At 43.3% G+C, this 27,913-nt stretch overlaps 1 protein-coding gene across 1 annotated transcript in view; it reads left to right on the top strand.

Moving 5' to 3' along the window:
* Window positions 1–27,913, top strand: part of LOC308097153 (cadherin-4-like) — a 246,033-nt gene that overhangs the window by 143,714 nt on the left and 74,406 nt on the right. Inside the window, exons 3-4 of the mRNA XM_080444778.1 lie at window positions 12,692–12,715; window positions 19,726–19,952. Coding sequence (XP_080300904.1) covers window positions 12,692–12,715; window positions 19,726–19,952 — 251 coding nt within the window. The remainder of the gene's footprint in view (window positions 1–12,691; window positions 12,716–19,725; window positions 19,953–27,913) is intronic.

Below are 27,913 nucleotides of genomic sequence, written 5' to 3'. Positions count from 1 at the left end.
CGCATTTGTGTCAGGATAGATTTTCCGCCATTTTGAATTTTGTTCAAAACACACTTTTAGCTCCTCCTCCCACAAATTGTGTCCAAATTTCCTATGTCAAAAATCGGTACACATGATCTCTGGGCCCATGCGATAAACATATCCAAACGGCATTTTGATAGTCCTTACCGTTCGTCCGTAAATGGCTTCCAAAGTTAGTGGGAGGGAACCGTTTTACCAAAAATGCCAGAAATCACAAAGTATTTTTTTCTCGGAAACCGTAAGTGCTAGAGTTAAAAGACTTTGAAGGGAGGTTCATAATTTAGTCCGAAATTATTGAAAAAATAATTACACTAATCGGCCACATGGTGGTGCTATAACAGCGCCCTTTACGTTTTGGCCTATAACTCTTGAACCGTAGGTCGTAAAATCAAAATTTGATTTTGTCATTACGCAACTCCCCATATAGGCCACGCCCATTTGCGTCAGGATAGATTTTCCGCCATTTTGAATTTTCTTCAAAACACACTTTTAGCTCCTCCTCCCATATATTTTCTCCAAATTTCACAAAAATCGGTACACATGATCTCTGGACCCATGCGATAATCTGGACCGAAACAGAATTTTGATAGTCCATACCGTTCGTCCGTAAATGGCTTCCAAAGTTAGCGGGAGGGGCCCGTTTTACAAAAAAGCCCACAAATCCCGAACAAAACGTCCAGTCAATCCCAAATTTGAATCACATGTCAAGTGTGGTTTACTCAACAAATTCCCAAAATAATTTCAACTTTGATCCATAGGGGGCGCCACAAATGCTCAAAATGTAACCGTTTGATGCAAAAACCATATTTTCATCATCATAAGTGATCTCAGGAGTTACGTGACAATGTAATTGGCACAGCCTCCGACGGTATTCCTCCCAGCGTATTCCTCGAGTCCCGGCGGCAGCGACCCGCGACTAGCGTCGGTGCAACCACACTCTGCAATTGCCCTGAATTGCGACGCGTCTAGTTTCATTATGTTACTCCCGCACATACGGACGTCCAAGGGAAGCCCAAGGCGTTGTTGTTTATATGTGCATTACGCACAGGCGTGCTTCCGACGGGGGAAAAGTAAGCCACAGAGATGTGTTGAGAGAAAAGGCTGGTAGTGTATAGAGTCCAGTCTCTCACATTGAAAACAAAACAAAAACAATCAAGCATACAAGACAGTCGAAATGATGCTCCAAATCTAAATCTACATCTGTTGTACCTAAGTAGCTAGAGTAACCCCTTTAACAGAAATACAGAACCACGTTACAAAGTGCCAAGCAGATCGCATTTGAGTGCCAAGCAGATGGCAGTGTGTTGCCTGCGATGTATGAGAAATTAAGGCAAGAGTGAAGAGTTACTGAAGGGCTGAGCCATGTAGAATTGATTGCCGTAAATATAGAACGGTGCTCTACCTCCTCAGAGAGTGCAGATTACCGCCAGGCCGGGTTGTCTACCCAGGGCCCGCAAACTTTGGAAGGCAGTCCTAGCCACTTTGGGAAAAACTCTTAACTTTTCACGACATGGCCGTGTCAACATCTCTGTGATCTCTGGATTTTGTATCAGTCCTGACTCAGACAGACTGCAGAGCATAGGCGGCGGGTGAGCTTGACAATTGGGAAGGCTGCGGGTCGGCCGCGCGCCGAAATCTGCACACACGCGCGAAAAATTACGGTTTCTGGGCGGATTTTGTTAGTTTCTTTTTGGTTTCTGGTTACTTTATTTCGGTTTTAGCGTTAGGTTAGGGTTAGGTTATTTAATTCTTATTTTTGCCTGATTTAACTATATAATGCTGCGCACATATATTATATATAATTTGCACAATTCCCAGAATTTCCCAGCATAACATTTGGGAAGGCTTAGCCTACCCTAGCCTTCATTACCCGCCGCCTATGCTGCAGAGGGTGTTTAAGTATACAGCCAGCTTCCTAATTAGTGGTCTAATGAAGCACTGACAAGACTTTTATCTCTGTCCTGTTGTGTTTCAGGACAGAGATGAGATTGTTTTGTTTTTTTACTTTCTGTACGACAGTTGTCCACAGTACTCTGGGAGATTGTGAAAGATCAGTTGTACGGGAAGTTTGTGTGGACAGTCATTGAATTTAATGTATTATAGATTTTCTTAGAAGAGTGCATTGTGCCGGCTGTGTCAGGCTATGCAGGCGCTTCCCTCCCTGCTGACACACTTATTGTGCTCTGTTGTCACAGATCTAATTATCTGTTTTCAAAGCTTTGCGGTTTATGATTTTTCTCCCAGCTTATTGCAACCCCCCCCCCATACCCCTTCTCTCTCCTTGCACAACCATAACGTCAAGCATCGTCTTTAGCGGCTTAGTCGTAACTAAGCATCTGCCGGGTGTCTGATGCACAGCAAGGGCACGCTCAGTCACAAATCATATTCCAGCACGACTGAAAATAAATGAGGCTCATTGCTATGCAGGGAGTACTTTAGAACGTTTGCCATTTGTTTATTTGTTTGTTTGTCTGATGTTGAACAGTGGTGGTAATTAGTCTCACGGCCGTAACTGTGACTTTGTCGCCGACAGAAACACAGCAAAGCACACAGGAAAATAACTCACAGTTCTAACTCGAGTCTCTGAGCAAAATAAGGATACAGCGAAGAGGTGGAGGCCATCTCACTGGGGTTCACATATCATGAAATGATAGTAGGCTGACAGAAAACACTGGTATCATGGTACTTCTCATTACGTGTTCTTTGAGCTAAACCTTTCTCCTCTCTGTAACGGCTCACAGCTCCCTCGCTGCCTGCATGTGTGGCGTAGAGATGGAGAGCAAGGCTAGAGGTTTCTGACCAATGGTGAGCTCTTTGACATGGTCTGAGGGCTGTGTTAGCAAGCTGCTTGTCTTTGTGTGGCTTAAACGACCAAATCAAACCGCACCATACTGGAGTCTTTCTATCTTGGCGGACACCCACAGTCTCCAGACTCTCCACGCACGCATTATGTTCAGCCCTGTTTGCTTGCAACCGCTTCGCCTCTCTCCTATCACGGTGCCCTGCTATCCACCTCGTCTTTCATGTGCCAAGAGACACCGCTCGAGGTGAGGACTGACAAAACGTTGTCATTATCTTAGCTTTGCTGTCTGAGTGCCCACGCCTCTTCTCTCATTCATTTCACAGCTAGCCCCACTGGCCCCAGAGGCAGAGATAGAATGTGTGTGTGTGGGGGAGGGGGAGGGGGAGAGAGAGAGAGGCTGCACTAGGAATAGACAGAGCTTCATCTATACGAGCTGGGCAACCTTTTCAGACACAACTGGATCTACTGCTGGCAAGATCTTTCCACACCAGACAGTGAAAACCACCACAGCTTTTACGTCCTATTACAGGTTGCTTATTATGCAAAATATTTCATAAGGAAAGTTCTTCAAACTTTATTAGTGTGGTTGCCCGAAAGGGCCCACTTTACGTTTCGGCCTATAACTCTTGAACCCTAGGTCTAGAATGACATTTTCCTTTTCCCTGTATTCCTTGAGTCTTGACACATCTCCCCATTTAGGCCACGCCCATTTGCGTCTGTATAGATTTTCCGCCATTTCGAATTTTCCTTTGCTCTCCCTCATACAGATTTTGTCCTGAGCTCACAAAACTTGGTGCACATGATCTCTGGACCTATGCGTTAAACATGTACAGCGGAATTTTGAAATCCCTCCTTTTGTCCGTAATAGGCTTCTAAAGTTAGTGGGAGGGGCCTATTTCACAAAAAAATCCAACGAAACGTCCAGTCAATCCCAAATTCAAATCACATGTCGAGGGTTGTGTACTCAACTAATCGCCAAAAGCATTTCCACTTTGACCCATAGGGTCAAATTGACCATTAGTTGGAGTGGGCCTATTTCTTAAAGTCAAAACGCCATGTATCACATAACGCAGGATCCGATCAGCACCGAATTTGAATCGCACGTCGCATGGTCTCCGACGGTATTCCTCCCAGCGTATTCCTCATGCAGCCACACTTGCAATTTCTCAAAATTGCGCCTTTCTAGTTGTCATCATATTACAAGTAACATGGGTGAAATTCTTAATTGTGCTGGCCCATCAATGCAGTTAAAAGATATAGAGAATTAGAGTAAAGAAGTAGAATAAAGTGCATACAAAAGTGGCTAATGTGCGTAATAAATTGAGAGTCATGAATGTACTGTATGTAAAGTATTTGCTCATTACGTCTCATTAGTCTCATGTGGTCAGACCCACCATCTTACATCATCAATTCCAGTAACGGAGGGTCTGAAACACAATTCTATGATTGACCGGGCTGTAATGGAAAGCCATGATTGGTCTGTGGTTGGCCTAAGGATGTCCATGGTTTGGTCAGTTCAGACATATTCAGACACTTTCAGAAATCTATCTAATTGTCTGGCTACTGTACTGCAAGCTGGTTGCCTGAAGGCCTTTCTACAGGCCATGTCCTAGGAATGCTCTATCACTGGTGTCCTACAGTATGTGTGATCTCTCTCTCTCTCTCTCTCTCTCTCTCTCACACACACACACACACTCACACACCCTTCACTCTCTCCACGGCTGTTTGCTCAATGCGTATGGGGATTAGCTGAAGCGATTATCTGGAGCTTTTGGAGTTTTGCAAAGATCATTCATGGTAATGCTACACAGCCGAGTGTCTCGTGCATTCCTAAGCCTCTGTACATTGGTTTTGTGATTTTCCAAACTTGTGTGAAGCCATTGGCTTCGCATCACTAAGCCAGGTGGAGGTAACTCAACTGCAGCCAAATTGGCAACGAGACGACATGAGACGACATGAACACACACGCACACACAAACATAGACTAACACACGTGTGTTGTCACGGACACACACATGATCAAAGACACACAAACACAAAATAAAAAACACTGATCTGCCTGTAGCATAAGTACAGAAATAGATGTTGCAGAAACCTCTGATACACTAGTATGTTGCTAGATACAATCTTAAATGATTCTCCCCTCTTCTATCTTCTCTTTTGGTGGTACTGTCTCATTGGGAGGGGGCTTTCGTGTGCCCTCTGGGAGCAAACGCTGTTGGCGGTTTATGAGTTTGCTACAATACAGAGCAACTACAAAACATGTTTGCCTGGAGGATGTTTCAGCTCTTGTACGGCAGTTGACCCTTCTTAGAGCACAATTACCGTGACCTCTGACCTGTTCTCACATCCTCTCTGTTGATGTAACGCTGCATCTATTTCATCCCTCTATTGATTGTCTTTTACCTACGCCCTGCTCTCTCTCTCTCTCTCTCTCTCTCTGTCACTCTCTCTCCAGCTACACATTAGCACTTTGCTTGCAGATGGTGTGGTTTAATTGTGCTGGCATTCTGCTGCTCTGCAACCTTCCCTCCTTCCAACACTGTATTCCGGACTGAACAGATGATCGTGGCCTCTGGATTCTCTTGACAGTCCAAAAGGCTCTAGAGGATGTTCTCATTAACAGGACTTGTCAGAGCAACCTGCTAGCACTGCTAATTTATTTTTCTTGTTACACATCACACAATAAGTGTTAGCGCACCACCCCCCCACACACACACACACACACACACACACACACACACACACACACACACACACACACACACACACGCACACACCCACACAATTATAACATTTCATAGACCTGGTTGCTTGTTTCTCTCGCAAAATCTGGCAACACTGGAAGTCAGAAGAGGCGAGGTACACGTTCATCTAGACCTCGTAACTACTGTACATAGTTAGGGAATTTTAGCAAGATGTTTGGACCATCTGTGAAAAAATGTACTACAAATAGCTTTCTTCACCAATGTAATCTAGAATCACCTCTCAATTAATTTAAACCCAAATCCTCGTGGAAAATCCTGGAGAGCCAATCAAAGTTAAGAAGCCCAGAGGGCTTGGGTGAAAAATATGAACAAAAAATAAAAGTCTAAAATTAACTTGTGAGGTGTCTAACTAGGGGTTTTCAGGGGTGCTGAATCTATTCCAACCATTAGTTTTGAACTCATTTTCCATAAGAACATTCTCTCCGGGCATATCTCCAAACCAGAGACTGGCTACTGCTACAAAGTCCATCACTGGATGTCCTCGACTACGGGTGGAAACTGGGAGGAGAAGGCTATGCACCAGTCCCTACCACAGACCCCATTGCCCCAGACTATCTACTGAAATTCATCAGCTGCAACTGTGAGGGAGACTGTAGTACAGGTGCTGCTGTAAAAAGCAGGGGGTCAAGTGTATATCTGCTTGTGGCAAGTGTAATGGAGAATGTAAGAACATCAACCAGGCAGACGAGAAAAGGAGTGAGGAAGATGAGGAGTTGGCTGAGTAAGACTAACACCAGGTTTCATCAATACTGCACATTTCTTACTTTAAAATGTTCTTGCAATATGTAATAATAATATGTCTTATGGAAAATGAGTTGTTTTTTTTACTCAAAACTAATGGTTGGAATAGATTCAGCACCCCTGAAAACCCCTAGTTAGACACCTCACAAGTTAATTTTTGACTTTTCATCTTTTTCTGTTTTTTTTCACCCAAGGCTCCTTAGGTCCCCCACATGCAGACAATGTATCCCACTGAGCATGTGCACAGTAGGTGTACACTTTTATCAAGTGTTTAGCAATATTTTCTTATTTTATTTTTCAGAATAGAATGAATTCAACAACACCCCAATCCCCTACCATTGATTATACACAGTGCTTTACATTACAGCTTAACAATAACCAATATACCAATATTAGATGGCCAGGGAGACATTTTTACTCAATAATAATGGTTGGAATGGATTCAGCACCCCTGAAAACCCCTAGTTAGACACCTCACAAGTACATATTTTTTTCATGTTTCACCCAAGCCCTCATGGGCTCCTTAACTTTGTTTGGCTCTCCAGGATTTTCCACAAGGATTTGGGTTTAAATTAATTGAGAGGTGATTCTAGACACCTATAAAAACACATTGGTGAAGAAAGCTATTGGTAGTACATTTTTTCACAGATGGTCCAAACATCTTGCTAAAATTCCCTAACTAACAGTACGTTGCTGTCCTCTTGGTCTATAGACCGAAATGCACAGTTTTTTCTGTGTTCTGTTCTGCGGTGGCGGGGGGGGGGGGGGGCATTTGAGAGCCCACGGTGACCACCCTGTGTCGGGGCCCATTGTTGCCTCGTTACGCCGCTGCACACACACACACACACACACACACACACACACCGCATGCCACTTCTCCAAGAAAGCTCCAGGGTTGACTCTGCTAGACTACAACAATTAGCTGCAATATGGCTAGTGGGACATACCTGGCTGTGTGTATTATTGTTTTTGGATGTGCACATGTTTGTGTCTGTGTGTATGACGGGAGGCTTGTTTTGACGGAGGTGGTGATGATGGATGGTGCATCTCTGTCACTATTTGTGTTGGGAGTCACTGTGATTCCTTGTCCTCTGTGTTTGTGTGTATGTGTACACTGTATGTGTGTCCTCACACACCCACAAATACGAGTGTTACCTGACTTGTCTAATTTTCTCCACAGGGCCGGAGGTTATGTTTTGTTGTCCGTCCGTAATGTTTTATTTTTACACCTGTGTGTTCTGTCTGTCTGTCTGTCCGTCCGTCCGTCCGTCCGTCCGTCCGTCTATCACATTCACTTATTCAGAGATACAGTGCAGATCTAGGGTCAGCTTTATGATTATTATTATTATTGGTTCTTTGGTTCTTGACTCTTAATCTTAATTGTACCACTTTTGTGTAGTTCTCACTGCTGTCGCTGATACACCATGACACCTGAATGTCCCTCCGGGGATCAATAAAGGTTTATCTTATCTTAAAAACACTCAAGCATGCAGTTCACGCTCAGGGATTTGTTTTGTTAATGCCTATTGCCTACAAGCCTGAGGAAATGTTTACCTGACGGTCTTAAAACCCATTGATTACCTCTCTGCATGCAGTAGTACCTCTTACCTCTTTTACTGCCTACAGTAGCCTACAGCCCGATAATGGGAATGCACGCCCGCACACATGCATGTGTGTGCACACACATCCTTAGTCATTCAGATAACAAAGCAAATTAATTCAGTGTCTCAAGCTGAAGTTTAATTTCCTCTAACAAGTAGTACTGAAGACCAATACAGCATTCCTCTGTAAATTCCTCAGTTTCAACACTGGCAGAATTGTAATGACATCTCTTCCTGTGGGTGTTGGTTTTTCCAATAATTGAAGTATACACCTTCGTACAGTTTCATCTTCAGCAAAGAAATCAATACGCAGCGATGTCATTTCACAAACCAAAGACGATGAAAGTGTGAATGAGCCATTGTATAATTTCATTTTGTGGCTTTTTCTCTGTTTTCAGTAGTTTTGCCGTTCGCCGTAATTCCATTCATCTCCTGTCTGAGGAAAACTTTGGAATCACTAATTGCATGGCCTCAAGCTAGCCACGGCCTGATGGCCCAGTGTTCCCAGGAAGAGTGTTAATGTGTAATGGATGGTGGTTTTTATTCCATGGTTTTAAAGCAAGAAGGATTTTTTTAGGTTCTGTTCCCCTCCGCACAATGAAAGCACAAACATTTTCTAAAATATGTGATGAATAGATGTTGATTAGATTTCAGAAATACAGCCTCTATTTCCTCTGGTGAGGCGGGGAAAACAATTTAATGTTGTCTGTTTCCTCTACGGCAGCAGGCGAGAACAACGTGAAATGATTTTGTCCTTTGAACACGCCGCACTTGCTGCTCCAAGACAAACATTTCCCTGGAAATAGAAAGACGACAAAATGCTGAATCATTTTTGTTTTGTTGACAAATGCAAATGGTCTGGATTTCTATAGCACCTCTGACCAAACCTCGTTGCCGTATATTTATGCCGTTGTATATCCTCTACTGGGTGTGTGATTGTGTGTGTATGGGGGGGGGGGGGGTTGTGTGAAAGGGACTGGTTGAAAAATTGTGGGTGTTAGTGTGGGGTGGGGTGTTCGATATCAGGGATGGAAATGAAAGTCAGCGATGAAAATGAAAGGACAGACTATGAGTACATATTCATATGCACACACACGGGCACACACACATGCACAGTCACTCACTCTCACACACGCACACACACACACAGTATTGGTGGTTCCACAGAGGAAACAGGCAGACGGTTGGGGGGGAGGGAAGGGGGGAGAGAGAGGGAGGGCGAGCGAGAACATTTTGAATGTGTGAAAATAAACCCAAATCCTGTGAGATCCAGACATGCTAGAAAAGTGCTTAGAGCGGCAGAACGTCACTCTCTCTAAGTGACACACTAGACAGCCGTCCTCCCTCTGTCTCTCCAGCCCTCCTTACACCCCCACATTAACGTTAACGCCACCTCCTCTTCCTCCTCGCACCCAGGACGGAGGACCATCAGTCCAGGAGACGCCTGGGGTGTTGTTCACACACACACGCGCGCGCGCTCGCACACGCACACACTGGACTCAGGTCGTGGTTATTTTATTCCTGCAGCATCTTGTTAAGTAGTTTTTTCAGCCGTGCGGTCAGGTTGTATGGGATCTCTCACGAGGCATCCCTGGCAGTGTGGGCCCTAAGTGATATGGGATCTGGGGGGCCAGGAGAAGTCGAGGGAAAGCGTATCAAATCCATCATTGAATTTGTAGGCTATATTGATCCCTGAAAATGCGATAAATGGCAACTGCTATGGTGCTTTGGACAACCCAACCCCCACACACAACCAACAACCGCAGAAAGGCAGGTTAAAAGGCGAAATTGAATGAAGTGCAGTCAGGACGGCTGTGTTGAAACGAGAGGAGCATGGGAATATGGACTGTGGTTTGCTGTGCAAATACTTTCTTTTGCTGTGTGTGAGTGCGCGTGCGTGCATGTGTGCGTGCGTGTATGTATGTGACTATACATTATGCTGTGTGTTTGTGTAACCCTAACCAACCAGATGGATATAGGATAGAGGCATGAGACTAGAGACATGTTCTCATGAGCATAATGTTTAGATTCCCATGAACCATCCATACTTTAAGACAAACAATTGTGGTTCAAATAAACTTGCCATACTGTAACACACACTATTGTTATTCACATAAACATCTATACTGTAACACACTATTGTTATTCACATAAACATCCATATACTGTAAGACAAACGTTCAGGATTAACTTTTTTTGCATTTTCTGCAGTGGCTTTTCTCTTCCAAGGGAGAAGATACAAACACCATACGAATTGTGCATTTGCTGCTGTCATAAAAAGTTATACATCCACGTAGGAAAAGTTAGCTTGGGATAAACTTTTGAAACAAATGGCAGCCAAATTTCAATCTTAGATTAGATTAGGTTAGTTTATTATCCACAAAGGGAAACCGTTTTGCTCAGGCCAATGCATACAATCAAGACAAGACAATACATAAATATACACCACAATTAAAACACCCTGTAAAGTACTTAAATGCTGTAAAAGGTATGTCTATAACCTAATTCTAAATTTAAAAGGGACTTTAAAAGCAACGTCCTCTCCACACTGTCCATGGAAGCTATTAGCACACCGAGTCCAGCTCATCCAGACGCCTGCCTTCGTGCGTGTGCGCGTGCGTGTGTGTGCGCGCATATGCATGGGGGGCATTAGCAAGCAAGTCCAGTTCGACCAGGTGAGGTGGATCAGGTGTTAGGGGGTTTGTGTTTATTAAGGAGCCTAATGGCGGAGGGGAGGAAACTACCACTGCCCTTTGCCTTCTTGAATAGAGGGGCAGCATACCTCCTACCCGAGGGCAGGACCTCGAAGCAGGTGCTGAGGTTATGAGTTGGGTCTCTCGCGATCTTGCGTGCTTTGCGTGCTGAAGGGCAGAGCACTGCACCCCACAGAGCTTAGACCCCAAGGTGGTTACCCTCCGCAGTTTAGCCTTGTTGGTTTGTGAGAGGCCCCCGTACCGAGCCAGGAAAGAGAAGTTAAGAAGGCTTTCTATATGGCAGATGTAAAAGCTGCGAAAGGATAGGAGGTGGCTCCGCTGCAGGCACTTTGCGAAGATGTCAGATGTCAGTTGCTCCGTTTAACATTTCTATGTACTGAGATCACTCGGAGCAGACAGTGATTATTAGTCCTCTCTCTCTCTCTCTCTCTCTCTCTCTCTCTCTCTCTCTCTCTCTCTCTCTCTCTCTCTCTCTCTTTCTCTCTCCTTTCTTCTCTGACCCCCTCCATTCTGTTTTTACAAACACTTATCTTCACAAACACCCAAGGCAGAAGAGTGAGGATGAATAATTAATTAAAACGGTACATAGTGAAGCAAATGATTCTTTGATTCGTCTATGTCTATGATTCTTTTTAATCACCGGGATGTGATTTACTAAGCACTATGGGAGCATGGGAGAATATAGGTCTCAGGAGATTCTTTGGATTATGTAATATATATTTGATGGTATTGTGTTGTGTACTTACTTTGTGTGTAACTTTTGAATCAGTCTAGTTTCATTCTAAGGAACAAATGGCAATGCAGACTGAGATCGTTTGGAGATGCCAGAGCAGCCTCCACTGGGAGGCGGGGGGGGGGGTGATGGTGGGGAATTGATAAAGACCAACCAAGCGCTACATTAGAGAGATGCTGATTAGCCAGAACTCTGTGTGTGTGTGTGTGTGTGTGTGTGTGTGTGTGTGTGTGTGTGTGTGTGTGCGCGCCAGTGCTGTTTTCTCATTTGCTGCATGAACTTAATAGTTAAAAGAACAAACTTTGTGATATTGTAAGAGAAATAGACTTAACGACTATGACCTGATATGCTATACTGACATGTTCATTATATCAATTATTATTATTATTTTTTTGTTTTTATTATTACTGACATTACTGAATTTTCAGCCCAAGAAAAGTGAAAAAAACTGAAAGTTCGATTCGTGTTTAACCACAAAAGACAGAGTAAAGCTACATTTCCATCCATCCATCTCTCTATCGTAAGACGCCATATTCAGGCCAACTACTGTATATCCAGGACACACAGCACTCTACTGTACAGGCAATGTACGCTAGCTACGTGGTCCAGCTGTACGATTTAAGACTCACAAAACCTTTGAGGAATGAAACCCAAAAAAATGCAACAGTATCAATGGCAATACAAGGAAGTAATCAATAAAAATGTCCCCCGAATAACAAGCGTTTTGATGGACCAATACCACTTAATACTCCATGTCCCCAGATTATGTTCCTCGCCAGTGAGTTATTATGTGCTTTGAAAGATACAGAAGTGTAGGACACAGACACTATATGCGTACGCACACACAAAGCCTTTTTGCAATTTACAATTTGGGCATTTAACAGTCACTCTTACCCAGAGCAACTTACAAGTGCCTTTATAATAAATCTCTGTAAGAGAATACCAGCACTCACGGAATAGTCCATTTAAGGCACTTTTATTTATATATATTAAGTAGGCATGGTAAGCTGCAGAGCAGCCAACAACGTACACTTACAAGCAGGGATGAGCTGTAGGGGGTGCTCAGGGGGTCGGCGACCCCTTAGTTCTGGCGCTATGGGGGCTGGGGGGCTGGGAGCTCCACATGCGAGCACGCACCGCCAGCTGCGGTCTTTAACACCTTAAAGTTTAAACAATAGCCTCTCAAGGTTCGCGCCGTCAGCGGCGAGCCGTTCTCAATAGCGTCTACCTGGCTGCTTTGCATAACATTAGGCTACTCGAGAAAAGCCATGGACTTGAATTGAATTGAATTGAATTCCTCTCACAATGAGAGACAACAGTCTCTGCACTGCAGAGTGTGAAGGGGATCGCTTAGAAGAGGACCCAGTTCTCTGAGACAAGACAAAGTCAAGTTGTCTGATTATTTTAAGTACTTATGTGTGGGTGAGTCTATGTAAAGGGCTTTTATATAAAACTAAAAGGAAAATAAAATAATTAATTAATTGAAACAAAAATAAAAACAACAAATTAACAATGCAACTAAATAATAAGATATAATTACATTAAAAATCACATGTTGAATACAGTATTTCAACTAGCACTGAGCTGATTGGCTATGTGCACATGCGTGCACGTGCGCGTGCACGTGACGTCAGAAAATATAGCCCCCCTAGTTCAAAAATCCACAGCTCATCACTGCTTACAAGTGCGACATACAGTAGGAATAAGCAGACTATGGACTCAGGCCAGTAAACAACAAGTATAGGTAAATAGTTCACATAAATAGAGTGCAGAGAGAACAATGTAGTGCCTAAAAGAAACTAGGATAGGCCTACCAGATAAATAATGAAACTAGCATCTGTCTAAACAACATGCTATCTGAATCACATTCTTAACGTTTGTGTAAAAATAAATAAGAGCAACTGGAAGCTAATGGAGGAAGTGGAAGTGAAGGGGGTAGGGGGGGCGTGTGAAGATCTTGGGTTGTTGAAGGCCAAGCTTGCTGTGGCATTCTGGATCATTTGGAAGGGCTTAAGTGAACATGCCGGGAGGCCATTGAGGAAGGTGTTGCACTAGTCAAGCTTTGAGATGACTGAGGCCTGGATAAGGATCTGGGCAGACTCCTGGGTGAGGAAGGGATAAACCTACAGGAGTGAGTGACCGCTGCAATGTGTGCCTTGAAGGACAGCTGACTGTGACTTGGCAGTTGGAACAGAAGCCAAGAGCTTCTGCATGCATGCACGCACTAACACACACACACACACACACACACACACACACACACACACACACACACACACACACACACACACACACACACACACACACACACACACACACACACACACACACACACACCCACACACACACACACACACACTGTTCAAGGTTCTTTATTGTCTCATACACTACACTACAGCAACATTGCACTTTAAAACGCAATAAGATCAAACCAGTGATGGGTGGTGCATCTCAAGTGGAACCGGACAGAATGGCGTATTTCCTGTTCATTCCTGAAAATGCATATGAAACCAGATACAACAGTAACTAAAATTACAGAAAATCAATGCCTTGAAATTGTTGTTTGTTTGACTTTGGCCTTTAATAAGTTTGAGTGGTTTCTTTAGTCCAGCACTATAAACATTTTATTTTGGCCAAAGCTGGTTGTGGAATATGATGGTGAATGTTGAAAGGAAATGTGACAAACAATATTCTCTGTATATATTCTTCATGTTACTGTACACTTTCATCGCACTATTTCTGGATAGTCTGTCAAAGTGACAAAGTGTCCCCCAAAGTTTGTCTGTGTATGATATATTTAGTTCAACAACAGCTCCTCAGTACAGTAGTGTGGTGTGTGTATTGTACAGTATGTCTGTGTTTCTTGGCTCACACATTGTGGGGCTTGTTTCAGAATGGGGGAGTGGATGTCAAAGTGCTTTCATGGGCCTCGGGGAGAAATGGAGCGGTGCACTAGCCTCCCTGTTGGGCAGCAGAGATTGGCTTCACACATACAGTAGTACACCTCCAACTCATAGCATCCATCAGTTGTGTTTTCACTCCGTCTGTGATCCATCCATGCTGGACAAGTGATGCTGCTGGCAATGTTCAGTCTATCACCAAGCCTCCAACCCACAGTACTCTGCTCTGATTAGACTGCACTCAACTCGTGGCCCTTCTCCTCTCCTCATCGCCATCTCCTCAACCCTTCCTCTTTGGAGTTCTCCCTCTTTCTCTCTGTCCATCTATATTCTATTCTATCTGTGTTGCTCTGTTTCTATCTCTCCATCTGTCTCAGTCTCTCAGGAGGCCAGCCCAATTAACCGGTTTAAACAGCCATCTGAAGGTCCCATCCATTCCAATGTGGCCGTGTTAAAGAATAGAGAGTCAATCCGCGCCAGGATAAATCAGATACCCTACATTACACTCATACACAATCTAACATCTGACTTGCTCCTCCAAGCCCTATGTCCTTGAGTGAGAGACTTACAGTAGAGCATGTACATTCTCCTATACACAATTTACACGTGTAGCCTATGGACATTAAAGCCGTCTCTCTTGGCCCCCTCGCCTCTCTCTCCTCCTCCTCACCATCATTCTGTCACCACTCGACTTTCGTCCTCTCCACAATCGTATCCCTGCTCTCTCAACACGTCATCTACTTCCTGTCAAGTTGGACCCAAGGAGGTCAGCGCTCCTCCAGCCGCTGCTACCCTTCTTGTCCTCGTCCAGTTGGAGGGAGTTGAGAACTGTGAGAGGGAAGAGATAGAGAGGGTATTTAACCCATTCAATCCGATTTAGATTTCTTTGGCTATTCAAAAATACCAGATCTACAAGCTCATTGTGCCGCGCTACGAGCTTGTAGATCTGCTATTTTGGAAAAATCTTGAATATTTGTGCAAATCTTTGAATATAGTATATTTTTAAAGCGAAAATTTTTAACACATTGGGTGCCAGAGGTTTATTAAAATATTATACGTTGAGTGCCTGCATTTCTTCCATCCACTTGCGTTATGCGTTTTGTGCTGTAGAAGCCCCGACGCGGAAGTGCATGTAAACAAAGCGTGCGTGCGAGACGGCGGAGGGTCCCGACTAACGCCTGGAACAATAATATTTCCAACGCGATCCTCCATTGCAGCGTGATCGCCGATCGAAAACGGCTCGTTTCCACCACGTTAAAAAGAAATGGAGATATTAAAGGAGCTACACCATGAATTTAAAAAAAATATTTGATATTTAATATCATATGGTGTATGTCCCTCAAACCTTTTTCAAAAGGTTTGAGCCTAAATCATCACTCAGATATACTCATCCCAAGTCAATTGTCTCTGGCTTATACAGCACTTTCAGCTGCAATACCAAAACGTCCTCTTGTGCAGGGGGGGGCTACTGAGTAATTCTGTCTTTTAATAACAAAAAATATTTAAAACAATTATTAAAAAAAAAAATGGAAAAATGGAAAAATTCTGCATAAAAAGAAGCATCTAAGAAAAATACAAAATCGAAAAAAAAACACTTTGAACATTTTTGAACAATTCCACCAAGTGTTTGAGGTGCCTGTTTCACCCACTTCCGGGGGGCGGAGCCAAAATCCGAGCCCGAAGTATTTGTTCGTAGACCCCCACTTAGGGAGGGTAGAAAAAGTTTCGGAGCGATTCGGGCACTTTTCATTTAACATTGGGTTTGCCATCATTAATGTTTGTGACATCATAAACATTTCCATTCTGAGATCGCCTGTTCAGACACGCCCATTCTGGAAATCCATGAAATGAGAAGGAATGACTGAATTTAAAAAAAAAACATTTTTTGGGGTACAAGAGACACTGGGGACCCCAAAAAATACAAAAAAACAAGAAAAAAGTGATTTTCATGGTGTAGACCCTTTAAGCTTTTAGTCAAGGAGATAACATTGAAAACACCGACCGGAAGGATTTTTGACATGGAGCCACATCCATCCTCTTCTTCTCAGAAACTCCTTGGGTGATGTCAAAGTTTCGTTTTAGCGCCCCAAGTGGGCCACTCGTATAAAAATAGAATTGGGTCAAAAACGGTCCGGACCGTTTTCGGCACTTCTCGTTTGGATCCTCAAAAACGGTCCGGACCGTTTATGGCACTCGATGTGTTAACTAAAATCTTTGCTTCTGGGGGTCCCTGGAACAAAATATTTTGAGATGGGAGTCGGCGGCCATATACATATAATCTTGGGGGTCCTTGACATGAAAAAGTTTGAGAACCACAGTAACATAAGTTTTTCAGAAAACTGTCAGGATTTAGAAGACATTTTGTAGAATCGGAACCTCAGGCTTTATGGGTTAAGAGACATTGTGAACTGGAAACTAAGAAAGAAAAGCAAGAGTGATACAGTAGAAGCTCTTTATGCGACGTCCTCCATGTGAGCAACTAATTCCGTTATGCGACCTCCTCCACCTTATGCAGTCTCATCCATGTGAGCAGCCCATTCTAACCATCCTTTCCCTTTCAACCAGTATATATTGATAAGAGAAGCAAAAGGCACGTACGTATCACCCTGGGGGAGCAGGCATGTTTCAGTTGTGCATTATGTGCCATCTTGGATTGGCCAGTGGACAGAGGGCTAGGCTGGCCACTCCACACTGCAGGCAGTCTGTGGTGTTTGTCAGATCAATGCAGAGTCTTGACCCACGGCTCTTGGCTTGTTTGCGTGCAGAACCGGCCCATTGGGCTTCACTGCTCAGCTGCGGGCTGATTTTTATAATCACTCTAGTGGTATTGATCCCACCATGTGAAAGGGGTGCTTTTTGCAAGGCTGTCCATGCACTTGCATGCATGCACAGATTGCACACATTGTTAATGTATTTGTGTGTGTGTTGGTGCAAAAGATGAAATTGGGGCTTCATTTCTAATCACCTTCCATAATTGCTTCAACAAGAGCCTGTCTATTCTGATTGTCTCCGCCAGGTCGAAAAGCATGGCCGAGACTATGTTTTGCACCCTGTCCGCCCGTCCGTCCGTGTGTGGTTCCGTCCGTGAACAGCTAATCTCCGGCACCGTTGGCTTGATCGCAGCGAAAGTGTGCACACACACTCCCTGGATGCCAGAGCAGAACCTCTGCCCCAAATGTTTCACATGGGCCTGTCATAGCGCCACCAGGAGGCCGATTTGTGCAAAACCAATTTTTTGACAGAACTCCTACAGATTTTGTCCAAACAACGGCAAATCGGTACACAGTATCTCTATAGTCATTAAACGAAACAGGTCTTTCAGATTTATCATATTCCATCCTGATTGGCTAAGATTGGCTTCCAAAGTTTGCAGGAGTGCTCCGTTTTGAACAAAATGCCTCAAATCATGAACACAGCGTGCGATTTCCGTGAAATTTTGCACGTACATTCCCACTAGACCGAGGAAGAAATGCCACTTGAAATCTTTAAAATCAGCCTCATGGTGGCGCTATAACAGGCCAATTTGCATATTTAACTGCACCGATCTGTATAAAACTTTGTATGTGCACTCCCTAGAGGCCAAGGAAAAACCTTTGCCCTGCATTTTTCACATCTGCCATTTATAGCACCACCAGGAGGTCATCTTATGTAAAACATTTTTTTTATATTACTCCTTCAGATTTTATCCAAATAATTTTTTTCTAGTTGGACATCTATTCTCATCCTTTTCACAGGACAGGATCAGCATGTTGCTATCGGTGCAGTATGTAGGCAACCAACACTATTGAGTTGTTCTTTCAGCTATAGTCACTGCCTAGATAGGAAGTCACACTAATATCTTATTTTTCCAGTGATCACATCCCACCTTGCTGTATGTTGCATGTGGCACTGGGCACACATTCATAAATAGACATGCGCACAGGCACACACACGGAAGAACAGGAAAAGCATTAGAGAAGTAACAATGGCAAACGGTGTCTGGAACCAATGTTTCTTTATTTAAGTGTGAACAAAGATGTTTCTGTCTCTACTTTAATCCACCTGTTCTGTATTATACTTCCAATGCCAGGACACAGGTTCCCTCTGTAAACCTGCTACAAGGTGTTGACAGAGTGTTGTTGAGGAGGCCCTTATATTCCGATCTGAGTGGCTGTCTCGAGCATCATGGCTTCAGCCTCAGAGAAAAGCTAGTGCTGTGCTTAGATACAGTGCACTGAGCACCGACAGCCTCATGGCGATAGAACAAGGAGCAGGATTTGCTCGCGCTATAGTGGAAGTCTCGCTTGAGGGCCCACAGGGGTGAGAACCGGCTGCCAGGCCGTGTTGAGTTACAGCCCTTCGGCCCAAGGTTGCCGTCTAGCCATTCTAAACCCTGAGAGACGAGGCTGGCTCATTGATGGGTTGGGAGGAGGTCAGGTTAGAGCGAACGTAAGGGGCGAGGGAGGTCGAGGTAGAACATGAGCCAAGCTTAGCAATGATTCAACTCTTCACGGACGATGGGACAAAAGGTTTCACAACACTGAAAAGCCAAGAATCCTCTGACAATACCATAAAAACCAAAACATGAACATGTTCTCACTACACAGTATTTTCTGTCTTGGCTTCACCATCTCTGTTCATTTTTTTTTTACTTATTGTGTTTCATATTTGGAGTACATTACATTTCGAGGATATTTAGTAGGGAGGTTACAGATATGCAGTGTTAACGTTGACAGCAAATGTTTATTTTGTTTTAGTCATAGCCTTTTGACATATTTTAGTTTTAGTCATTTGAAATGTTTTCATTTTAGTCTAGTTGTAGTTGAATACATGTAAGATACATTATAATAGTATGTTAATATAAGGATTTTCTGAAACGTGTATGAAGAAATGCATGGGATTTCTACCCGTGTAACCTGTGCCGGTGAAAAACATAGTGACCACTATTACGCTCTACTGATATTGATAATCGTTATCATTAACATGGCTCTTGTAGGGTCCACCGATATGGGTAATTTCACATTATATTGACTTAAAACTGTAATTCCTTTCCATGCAATTGAGCGGGCACATTAATGTACCGTATGCTGCCTGTGTGTGTGTGTGTGTGTGTGTGTGTGTGTGTGTGTGTGTGTGTGTGTGTGTGTGTGTGTGTGCGTGCGCGCGTGCGCCTGCGTTGCAGTACCGTGCCTGTGCTGCAGTATCGTGCCTGTAATTACCTTTAGTTACTTGTTACTTTGTAGATTTTTATTATTATTACAAAACATACATTAACCACTTCAGCCCCCAATTGAGCAGGCACATTCATGTACCGTATGCTGCCTTTGTGTGTGTGTGTGTGTGTCTGTATTTATGGTTCTTGTTCTTCATAATATCTGAACATCTCTCTCTCTCTCTCTCTCTCTCTCTCTCTCTCTCTCTCTCTCTCTCTCTCTCTCTCTCTCTCTCTCTCTCTCTCCCTGCAGTGAAGTTTGATGACTGCATGGGGAACAATGGAGTGGTTTTCAAGAGCAGCGATCCCAGCTTCAGCGTGCGGACGGACGGATCAATCTTTACTCAGCTTGACGCCGCCAGCCTGGATGAACCTGTCCAGTTCAAGCTGACCGCCAGCAGTCCGCACACACACTTGTGGGAGACCGTGGTGCAGTTGGCCCTGATTGACCTGGCTTTACCCCAACAGATTGGAAATGAGGTGGGCTAAGTTCACACATGCATGTGTATGCACGTGTACATGATGCCACACACATGCATACACACCTCCAAATGGCGGTTATCACCCGAGAGGCTCAAGGAGAGGTCTGATAGTAACGACTAAGGGGGGAGAGAGAGAGAGAGAGAGAGAGAGAGAGAGAGAGAGAGAGAGAGAGAGAGAGAGAGGGAGAGGGAGAGCATGGATCAGAATGTTAGAATCATCCTGTTTTAACCGCTGGTAATTGTATTATTTTATAATTTATATATATGAGCCACTTCTTCCCTAAACAAACATTAGCAAAACATTTTTAGCTCAAATAATCAGTGTTGTGCATGAACTCGTTAAAATGAGCTCGTTGGTTCTTGGTGAGCGGTCAACTGAACATAACGATTTGCAACTAATGAATGTGACCGTGGGCGTCGATATTGTTCACCGTTGCAAGTTGGCGAATAAAAACGCTAGCCAGATTGTGGTTTTATCTATACACCACGAATGCAAAGAATGGACTTAACTTGGGGAAAACATCCTGCCAAGTTTATGTAGTTTGAGACAGATTTGTATTTGAGGTCATGTACAGGGCCGCATTAACCGCGGAACTTAGTGGAACTTGTGTTCCACGGCCTGCAGCCTGCAGGGGCCCTGTGTGAATTATGTATTTAAAAAAATATATATATTGTTGTAAATTTTTTTTAAATGTATATTATTTTATTATAATATTATATATATTCTTATTCTTATTATTTATAAAAATGTATACATTCGGGCCCTGCTGTGTGAATTATATATATTTAGAAACATATGTTGCTTTAGTTTTAATGTTGCGCGGCAGAACAGATGCAAACCTCTTGCATACCGTCGCTGGTACTGATGTGTCACTTCTACTTCCTGTAAGTAGACAAAGAAATAAAACTACTGTCGACTAATCTTTACAAGTGGCTCTTATTTTGAAATCCTCCGCTTTTATGGTAAGTTTGTTTCTGTTAACCAGTATGGCTCTCTGCTATCATGGTCTGCCACACAAATAAACAAGAACCATGTGGATTAAACGCAAGATTTGGGCCAACGTTCATATTTACGATATGAAAACCAGCTCCTGTGACTTAAACATTGTACAAACTTTGGAAGTGCCGTGTGTTAAACTCTTTGAACCTCCACAGCATGGTGAGTTAATCTTACAATGAAGATGTGTGCGTGTGTGTGTTTGTTTGAAGTAGGCTTAGCTTAGACTGTATCTCACGTGCTGTGTTTGAATAATGTAGCTCACGGTTGTTAATGTCATCTCTGTCTGTCTGTCTTTCTGTCTGTCTGTCTGTCTTAGTGCTACCATAATGTACACTGTGAAAATCTAAATGACATATTCCAAATACATTTGTACTGTGCAAATAGCTGAATAGGATGGGGTAGTAGGTCTACGCTACTGTATTTTAACATCAGTCAGTCATAATGGTGAGCCATAATATTATTTTCTGAGGTGGTAAAAAGGTTGAGAACCACTGCGGTAGACTTCAAGAGGTGTTTTTACTTTAACTTTTCAAGTACATTTCAGAGCCTGTACTTTTGTACTTTTACTTGAGTAATTAGTTGAATGAGTACTTTTACTAAAGTCGCTTTTTACATAAGTAATGTATCTGAGGCTACTTCTACTTTAAGTAAAGAAAGTGAGTAGCACTTTTCCCATCTCTGCTGAGTATTGTTTTCTCAATTCTAAACTTGAATTGTTGAATTTCTTATGAAGAATAAGAAAATAAATATGAAACATTTGTTACCCATCTCATCATCATATGTCTAGTAGCCTACGACTGTAATGACCATAAAGTAACCTCCTTAATAAAAAATGTAATTTGTAATGATAGACACTGTAGTTATAGCATAGACTGAAGTTGGAAAGGCTGTGCCCAGTGCCTGTGTCAGCACCGATCCTGCTGGCGGTGGCACGTGCACCAAACGCACGTGCGCGTGAACGCACCCAATATGGTCCGATAAATGTTGAGGGGGGGCCTTTGATTTGGTGTAGTTCCACGGCCCGGAGGGGCCTTAATGCGGCCCTGGTCATGTAATCACAGAGTGTAGCCCACTGCTCTAATCAGCTGTATGTTGTTTCAGAAACAGCAGGACCTCCCATCTCTGAAACCTCTGGAGCAATTGTTCTCAAATCTGCCTTTTCATTCACGCAGCACGCATCTCAGCCTGTGATTCTATAGTAGCATACAGTAAATCATTTCGTCTGGACGGTAGTGGACTGTAGTGATTGGGGATGATGGATGAATGGATGGATGGATGGGAGGAGCTTCTATTGAAAAACAGTTCAGAAAAATAAAATGGAAATACATTTTGGGTCACTAAAACTTTGCTTGGTTCACACTTCATACATTTTAGACATCATAATCAGTTTGGTGACGTGGAGTATAACTGTGTCTCTATTAAAGTGTGCGGTGGAAAGTCTGAGAATATTACCTAAATGATATCACTCAGGTAAGGTATCTTGCTTGCTCTAGAGATTTACAAAAGTAAACAGCAAAGCGACTCTGATGTCTAACTGGTAAAGTGTTCTATCCTGAGCATGAGTCAGATTTGACTTTTGAATTTGCACACCCTGTCTTGAGACACAGGATAAGGAGACAGAAATGGCTTTGTCCAATTAGTGAGCATTAGTTAGGACCATTGATGTAAGTAAGTATAATTTTGAGGTTTATTTTTTTACTTTACTGGAGTTTTTCCAATTTTCAATACAATACAATTTTCAATACTATACAAATACAGTACTTTTACTCCGCTACAATTATTTGAAAGCTTCTGTTACTTGTTACTTTGAAGATTTTGATTATTATTACAAAACATACATTAACCACTTCAACCCTACATACAGTTGGCTATTTGAAAATAGCCGATCTACAAACTCACAACGCGATGTGATACGTTGTGAGCTTGCAGATGAAAAGGTAAAAAGATTCATTTTCGAAACTTGTGAAATGGGACATAATGAGTACTTTTACTTTTGGTACTTTAAGTATATTCAAGTACACTTTTGTACTGTAACTCAAGTACATTTTGAATACTGGACTTTCTTTCACTTGTGACATGTTGGTATTGATACTTTTACTTTAGTAAAAACATTTGAGTACCTCTTCCATCACTGGTTAGGACCCATATAGGAGATAACGTTGAACAACAGTGAACGATAGCCTTCCGTGTGCGTTGTAAATACATCATTGAAATTACACCATCTAAAACCAGTCTGCCAATAGAAGTAACTTCTACTATTGACAGATATATAGATTTTAGATGTATTTTTTAACTGTACTGCCGTCTGCCATCTGTAAGGTAACTGGCCCCGATGATATAAAGTGACCTTTTATTATGCTAATATGTTCCTTAAAACAATTTCCTTTTACCACCTATGATTGTCTGGCAGTACTGAAACAGTGGAGGTGTTTTTATGTAGTGTTGTCAATGTTAGATAATTAGGCAATTTTCAGTTAAATTTATGTGCAGCGTCCACGGGCAAAAGGAAAGAGAGAAAAAAAACCAGAACAGATGGTCAATACAAAGTGGTTAGCATGGTGAGTAAAGTTTATTAGCTTGTAAGCCAGCCAGCTTTGGAGTGGCAGAGAAAAGTGTTGGAGAACAGCCCAAGAATGTGTTTGTTGGAAGGATCAATGTGTGATTTTCTCTCAGTTTTTCTTCTAGTGTATTGTTACTATGAAGGGGTAAAGTGATATCGCTTTTGATGCTCATAGAAGATAATAATAAAAATATCGACCACCAAATGTAATGCTTGAGGCTTGGCTGTGGCTGCAGAGGTTACCAAAATAAAAGCATCAGTATGTATCCACACTCACAGTGTTAAGTGAGCGCTCAAGGTTTGACAGTGTTTACCAGTGTTGCTATGACCTCAGTAGAGTATGGTCAAAGCTCCAGTACAAAGCAGTTTCTTTTTAGAACAGGGTCAGTAGGTGGCGCTGTTATTGCAGCTGAAGTGATGTAAAATGATGGAGGATCATTTTGTCAACTCTGTGGACAGACAGTGTGTGAAGCAGAACAGATGCTGAGGAGACAAACCAAACACACTGATAGAGGGTCAGGGGTGACAGCATCATGTGCTACATCAGGGGTTCCCAACCTTTCTGTTACCACGGACCTGCTGACAGTTCATAAAATGTTCGCGGACCGGCATGGTTTGGTTCGGTTTGGTTCGGTTCGGTTCGGTTCGGTCCGGGGGTCGGGTCGGACAGTTGACTGGCAGTCAATGACTGGCTGGTGGCTGCTATTTATATGTTATCAAATCACTACATAATGTTATATCATTGCCCTAAATGGCGATATATTAACAAGAAAAGGGTGATTAAAAAATCATTATGTCTGTATTAGCCTTGATGACCGTCTTGACTCTATGTCTGTATCAGAAATGACTTTGGACAGGTGGAAAACTTTAGTTAAACTTGTAGAGTGACGCATTACTTTACCCGAGTTACATCCTCTGATAATTGTACTTGAATGTTGCCATGAAATAATAATCCTGTTTAGTGTTTCATTAGCGCAAGCATGAACAAAAATCTAAATACAACGTGTAGTGACACTGCTGATAAACACGCGTTGAAAGGCTAGGATCAAGATACCAAGGATTCGACAGTGATGTCACTGCTATGCAACACGGAAGTAGTAGAGAGAGAGAGAGAGAGAGAGAGAGATGAAATTCGGGATGCTGAAACACAATTTGATGTTTCATTATGGAAATGGCGTTTTGTGTTGCGTGCTCTGTTGAATAATAACTTCCAGATGTCTGGGTTGCCAGGCCCTGGCTGATATCAAAGCGTGAGGGGTTTGGGGAGTCTGTGGCAGGGAGGGGAAGAACCGGGACCAGAGCCAGCTGGCTGAGGCTGATGGCACCAGAGCTGTGGGACGCGTCTATTTCACACTCGCTGACTCCTGTTCACTCCTGTAGTATGCGTGCGTGTGTGTGTGTTTGTGTGTGTGTGTGTGTGTCAGGTGCGCCTAACTTTGATTGGGGGTGGGGAGCACACTTTTTGATACAAAGTCGTCGCACACTTTTTTACACATAACTTATCCATATCTACACATAACATAACAACAATCATATAATACTTTATTTAAACCTGACCTATATAAAGCAAAACAAATTATATAGAGATGATTTATAATAATGCATTGACAATAGATAGTAAGATTGTATATATATATTCACGTGCAGCTCATGTCAGCTGTCTGTGTTTATGAAACGTTGTCCATATGTTTATATATCCATATGGCGAAACGGTCACTGATCATTTTGCTTATGTTTGCTGTAAATTTGTCAAGATGAACTTCAAAACAGATTGAGTTTAGACAAGGTTGGAACTGTGGCTGCAGTATAGCCTGTCAGCCTCTGTAGCCACTGACTACGGTGTAGAATGAATGTAGAATGAATGGAACAGAGGGGACCTGGGGGCGGAGAAAGAACAACGCATCAATGTGGATTTTGAGGGGAGCAAATCTACAAGCGCTGTGGGCTTCTGGATCAGCTATTTGGATAAAAATGCTGGGGGGGGGAAATAATAATACTACAAAAGGTGTGTGTGTGTGTGTGGGGGGGGGCACAATGGTGCTTATGGTGTGTGTGTGTTCGTGCATGCATGCGTGTGTGTGTTGAGTGATGTGCAATGTCTTTTATTTTCATGAGAATGCTTCTTTTCAGTTTTCCGTGAGAGATTATGTCGGATCAAGTGAGAATTATGCGTAATTAAGTTCGATTTTCATCACTGCACTGTATGGAGTGTGTGTTAGTGTGGTTGTGTCTCTGTCGAGTGGAAAAACATTAAGTTAGAAGTCTATCTGGGACCTGGTTGTCATGTGCACAGGGCAGGGTATTATATGTGCTTGCATGCCCCCACACGCGTCTGGACTATAACAGGTTGGAAAACTTTGGACTCTATTAAGACGGTGCTCCACAATCTAATGTCTGACCCTGGAACTCGACCTCAGTAAATCAGTAAAATCCTGAGTGTTAATTGAACTCTGAAAGTGTAAAAAAATGACCCATAATGAGTTCCATTTTGCTGTGTAACAGACAGAGGGAGAGAGTTTGAATGCACAGCTGATGTCGTGTTAATATTTGATCAGTCTGCACTTAACATGTATGTGTTCACTTTGTTTCTCTCTGCTTTTTCTCTCCCTTTCTCTTGTCTCTTTCTCTCACAAGCACAATCACTGTGTGTGTGTGTGTGTGTGTGTGTGTGTGTGTGTGTGTGTGTGTGTGTGTGTGTGTGTGTGTGTGTGTGTGTGTGTGTGTGTGTGTGTGTGTGTGTGTGTGTGTGTGTGTGTGTGTGTGTGTGTGTGTGTGTGTGTGCGCGCGCGCGTGTGCGAGCTAGCTAGCGAGCATGCGAGAGATAGAGAGAGAGTGAAAGAAAGAGAGTGGTTGGCTTTGATCAGAATTCCAGTATAGCAGCACCATGGTTGGAGAAAAGCCCAGACCCCAACCCCCTCAGGCAGTGGTAGACTCAGGTCTCTCTCTCTCTCTCTCTCTCTCTCTCTCTCTCTGCCCTCAGGGAACCCAGTAATACCTATTAGCATGTGCAGATGAAAGTGTGTGGAGCATGATTTATTTAGACAAGGTGGGGGTCATCACATCTGCTTCTGACAGCCGTATTCTGTTTCCCCCCCCACTCCACCCGTCCATACAAAAACGGTCTCTCCACCTCGGTGCCCCCAACCTCACCACCTGTAAGAAGAAGTGGGGCAGCTGACCCCCTGCAGACAAGCCCAAGAAGCCCCTCTTCTCTGTAGAAAACAAAAGAACACAATACATTTATCCAGACTCAGCTCAACATCTGTCTCATCCCGCTCCATCCGACAGAACACATTTGGATCCGGCGTTCTGTGGCCACGCCAGCGCGTGCATGCAGGCTGTTCGGGCGTTGCGCTCAGCTGAGCGTTCCAGCGAAGGGTTGTTCCTCCTGAACGCGGACCATATGGATTGCATCGTGTTCACGTTTGAGTGAACCCGTCACGGAGGTACATGGCACACGAAGCGTGGCAACATGTGCGCTTGGTTGGCTGGTCAGCAGCGGGCACGGGGCTGGTACAGCTGGTGGGGGGAGTATCAGGACCGTGAGGATGCAAACGAGACTCTCCGCCCCACGGAAAGAACCATGGCGTTCTTGTTCATATCCGTGGACGATAGCTCCACTATTGACAGGTCGGAGAACGCAATGCTATCTCAATCTATATCACTCACTGGGAACCCACATGATCACACATGTTAACATCTTCTGCATACCTTTTATGCCTTATAACCCGTGTCACTTAGCCCTCATTCAGGATAAGCGTTTTCGGTTGACGGAACATAGACTGTCCAAATATTTTCTCTCCCTTTCATTAGGTTTAAGTGAACCGGTCTCCATGAGGTATAAACTCTTCCCTCACTGATGAGTCTGGTCCCGTACATTGTTAGGTGTATCGTAGCTACTGTACCTTATGTCTGAAATGCAGCATGCGTGCACACACGTCACGCACGCACACATTCTGGCACCGTATGCTAGTTCTTCTCTGGCACGTTTCCTTTAAAGGGTAGACTTAAAAGCCTTTCTCTCTGAAGGCCATCTAAAAGATTTCAGCTTTTAAAGAAGTGTTTGTGTACTGGCAGGAACCCACGCTCTGAGAGGAACATGAACAAACAGAGAGACAAAAGACGAACACATTTTATTCTGCACCGTGTGGATCAAAGCAGGCAGCGCACAGGACCTCTCGACTTTATGTTCCAACAGCCGTCCCTTCCCTTGTCTTTTTTCTCCTGACGCTTTTGTTTTTTTCTATGTTATTGTTTTTGACCTTGCATGTTAAGGCCATATATTATTACAGAGAAAGATGTTGGAATGTTGAATAGGGCTACGGTAAAATGAAATATTGGAAGTGGTATAAAAACATTGGCTTCTTTATGTGTAAATATATGGTGATTCAAGCCTTCC

The sequence above is a fragment of the Gymnoscopelus braueri genome, assembly GCF_963280865.1.
Source record: "Gymnoscopelus braueri genome assembly, chromosome: 12".
NCBI lineage: Eukaryota > Metazoa > Chordata > Actinopteri > Myctophiformes > Myctophidae > Gymnoscopelus > Gymnoscopelus braueri.
Note: the sequence above shows the minus strand (reverse complement) of the source record. Positions and strands in the feature narration are given on the sequence as shown.